The sequence below is a fragment of the Fulmarus glacialis genome, unplaced genomic scaffold, assembly GCF_000690835.1.
Source record: "Fulmarus glacialis isolate BGI_N327 unplaced genomic scaffold, ASM69083v1 scaffold20525, whole genome shotgun sequence".
NCBI lineage: Eukaryota > Metazoa > Chordata > Aves > Procellariiformes > Procellariidae > Fulmarus > Fulmarus glacialis.
In genome coordinates, this window is record NW_009212565.1 from 4,585 (window position 1) to 7,635 (window position 3,051).

Below are 3,051 nucleotides of genomic sequence, written 5' to 3' on the forward strand. Positions count from 1 at the left end.
CCAAACACTCGCCCTGTGCCAGCCATGCCCACGCTCCGACGTCTGGGAGCACCTGCTTGGGATCCCCCGAGGAAAGCGGAGCCAGCCCAGGGGGAAGGGAAGATCCTGGTGCCAATCACGTCTCCGGGAAGGAAGGCCCCTTCCCACAGGGGTGTCTGTGCAGCTGGCGGAGGGGAGGCTCGAAGGAAAAGTCGAGAGAGAAGCAGGTTCTGGGCCCGGTGGCAGGAGAGCTCAGCTGGAGGCAGGTCCGGGAGCTAAATGACGTTGTCGAAGAGCTGCATGGACCGCATGATGTTCTCATCCTGCAGGGAGGAGGTGGGAAGCGGGCGGGTTGGGCACGGCACAGCAATCTGGGCAGCTCCCTCCAAACCTGGCTTTAGCCTCATGGCAGTTCTGACCCATGGGACAAGAGCCCCAGGGATTACAGGCAGTTTCCAAGCCCTATTGGGATGCACGGCTCTCCTCATCTGCACGGGGATGCCGGCATGGATACAGTTCCCAAAGCAGAGCCCCAGCCTTGCCCCTGGGAGCCCTGCCTTCAGCCCCTCTCTGCCAGGAGGGCAATGGGGGAACAGAGGTCCCCAAGGGACAGGGAGGTGGCCCAGCCCCAGAGCAGAGCTGCTGATGGCTTTACCTTCTGGCAGGACTCCAGGAACTCCTCGATTGTCACCACGCCATCCTTGTTTCGGTCCATTTTCTGCAGACAAGCACAACACGGGGGGCATGGCAGGGACAGCCCCAGCCCCAGGGAGAGACCAGCACCCCCTGTGTCTGCAGGCCCTGGACACAGTGCACCCCTGCCCCAGCCACCCCCAAGCACCCGGCAGGACCAGGATGGCCTTTTCTCTCCGTGGCTCCAGCACAGCCCTGCTTCATCCCCAGTGTGGGGTGTTTTCTCCTGCACCGTGCCAGGTTTTGGGCACCACTGGCTCTGTGCTGGAGCTTTGCTCCCCCAGGATGTGCTCGGCTCACCTGGAAGAAGTTCTCCACATGCTCCCGGGGCGCTTCCTCCCGCATGGCTGGGTAGGTGTATTTGCCCATCATGTCGTAGATCGACTTCATGATGTCCAGCATTTCCTGGAAGGAAGGGGGTTGCAGGGTCAACACGGGGCTCTGCTTCCACCTGGTCCCCAACCCACACCCTTTTTGTGATGCTCCCGAAGGACCTGTGGGGTGCTCAGGTGTGTTCCTGCCGGCTCCGTGCATGGTATGGGGCCGTGTGTGCCTGCATGTGTGATGAAGCCCCAAAGCAGCACACCCCTCATCCACCCTCCACCCCAGAGACACACCAGTGCCATGGGGATAGGAGGGATCTGTTTGCAAAGCTGCACTCAGTAAATATTGACCCCCCACAGCTCTCCTCCAGAGCTCAGCCAACACCCCCGAGTCCTGCCCTTGTCCCTGCCAGGTGCAGACCTGCGCTGGCCTCAGGGACCAGCCTGGACCACCCCATCCCACCTCTTTGGTGATGCAGCCGTCTTTGTTCAGGTCGTAGAGGTTGAAGGCCCAGTTCAGGCGATCGTCAATGGTGCCCCGCAGGATGATGGACAGCCCAGACACAAAGTCCTGCAAGGACAGACAAGGCAGGCAGATGGGAGTTACGGCCACGAAGGGTCTCACGGACACAGAGGGCACAGCCCTGCTTGTCCCTCCCGCAGAGGGGGAACTCAGCCCCAAAGCAGATGTGCCCCGGGCTGGGCTGACAAGGGAAACTTTGAGTATCAAAAAAAGCCTGGAGAAAACCAATTGCTTGTCCCCAAATATGTCCCAAGAGGACAATGTGCATCAGGACCTGCTGTTCAGCCAAAGCCTGAACAAGACCCAGCCATGGCTGTGTCTGCCAGTCTGGGTAACTACAAGACAGTAGCCAGAAAACACAGAAAGTCCCCTTTTTTGTTGCTTTTCACTGCTTTTCTACTGCCTCTGGGAATTTTATAAACTCCATCAGCCCCTGCAAAGCTCTCCATCCATCTGCAACAGCAACGCTGCTCAGCCCAGCCCACGGGACCTGAAGGGACGTGCCCTCCCTGCCCCACTGCCATCCCCTCCTCGGCCACAGCTCACCTCGAAGCTGACGGAGCCGTCGTGGTCGGTGTCGAAGGCGTTGAAGAGGAAGGTGGCGTACGTGCTGGAGTCTGGGGGGAGGCAGACAGTGTTGTGAGAGGGTGCTGTGTGACCCTCCCGCCCCGCGGAGACACCCATGCAGGGCATGGGGGTGGGAACAGGGATGGGCACTCACCTCCCTGTGGGAAGAACTGTGAGTAGATCTGCTTGAAGTTTTCTTCATTGACAATGCCGCTCGGGCACTCCTGCCAGGGCAAGCCGCAACGTCACCTCTACATTGCAGAGAAGGGCTGAGCACCCCCCTAAATCCCTGCGGCTCCCTTGCCTCGCCCTCCAGCCCTGTGCTGCATGGTGGGGTGGCTGGTAAGGCTGCTTAGAGCATCTCCCTGATTTTGCGGGCTACACTCCTCGCTGGAGGGGCTCTGCATCCCTGGCACCCAGGGAGGGGGCTGTCTGCACCCAAGGGATGGAGCACAGGATCAGGCCTCCCTACTGAGTTCCCTGGAGGTGGGATCAGGCCGTAGCCTGATATAAACTTCAACCCCAAGGTCCTGAAAGCCTTTGCGAATCCCAGGCACCGCTGGGTGCGAAGCACCCTCCGAAGTGGACACGGCAGCAGAGGTGGGGCTAGCAAAGCTGGTCGAGGGGTACTCACGTTCTTGAAGCCTCGGTACAGGACCTGCAGCTCTTTGCGGGTGAACTTGGTCTGCTCCTGGAGCTGCTCCAGCCCCTCGGGGCGGTGGCAGACGGTGGAGAGCTCAAACTCATCCTCAATGCTGTCTGCAAGGAACCCAGGGGAAGAGAGGATGGCTGAGGCCAGCACCGTCCTGCCCTGCCCTGCCGTGCTGGGGAGCAGGAGAGGCACCTTGCACAGCACACCCTGTCCTCTCACACCTGCCCAGGCTGACACGTTTTTGGGGTGCCCTGCTCAGCTGGAGTTGCGTCTATGCCAGCAGGGGACACTCAGAGACACCCTGGGGGCAGACC

General features: G+C 60.7%; 1 protein-coding gene across 1 annotated transcript in view; it reads right to left on the reverse strand.

The window, feature by feature from the left end:
• Positions 1 to 254: 254 nt before the first annotated feature.
• LOC104076904 (Kv channel-interacting protein 2-like) overlaps positions 255 to 3,051 on the reverse strand; it is a gene marked incomplete at its 5' end in the record, with an annotated part of 10,020 nt that continues 7,223 nt past the window's right edge. The window contains 7 exons of the mRNA XM_009577930.1: positions 255 to 302; positions 635 to 697; positions 973 to 1,077; positions 1,459 to 1,566; positions 2,065 to 2,135; positions 2,240 to 2,309; positions 2,720 to 2,844. Of these exons, the coding sequence (XP_009576225.1) occupies positions 255 to 302; positions 635 to 697; positions 973 to 1,077; positions 1,459 to 1,566; positions 2,065 to 2,135; positions 2,240 to 2,309; positions 2,720 to 2,844 (590 nt within the window). The remainder of the gene's footprint in view (positions 303 to 634; positions 698 to 972; positions 1,078 to 1,458; positions 1,567 to 2,064; positions 2,136 to 2,239; positions 2,310 to 2,719; positions 2,845 to 3,051) is intronic.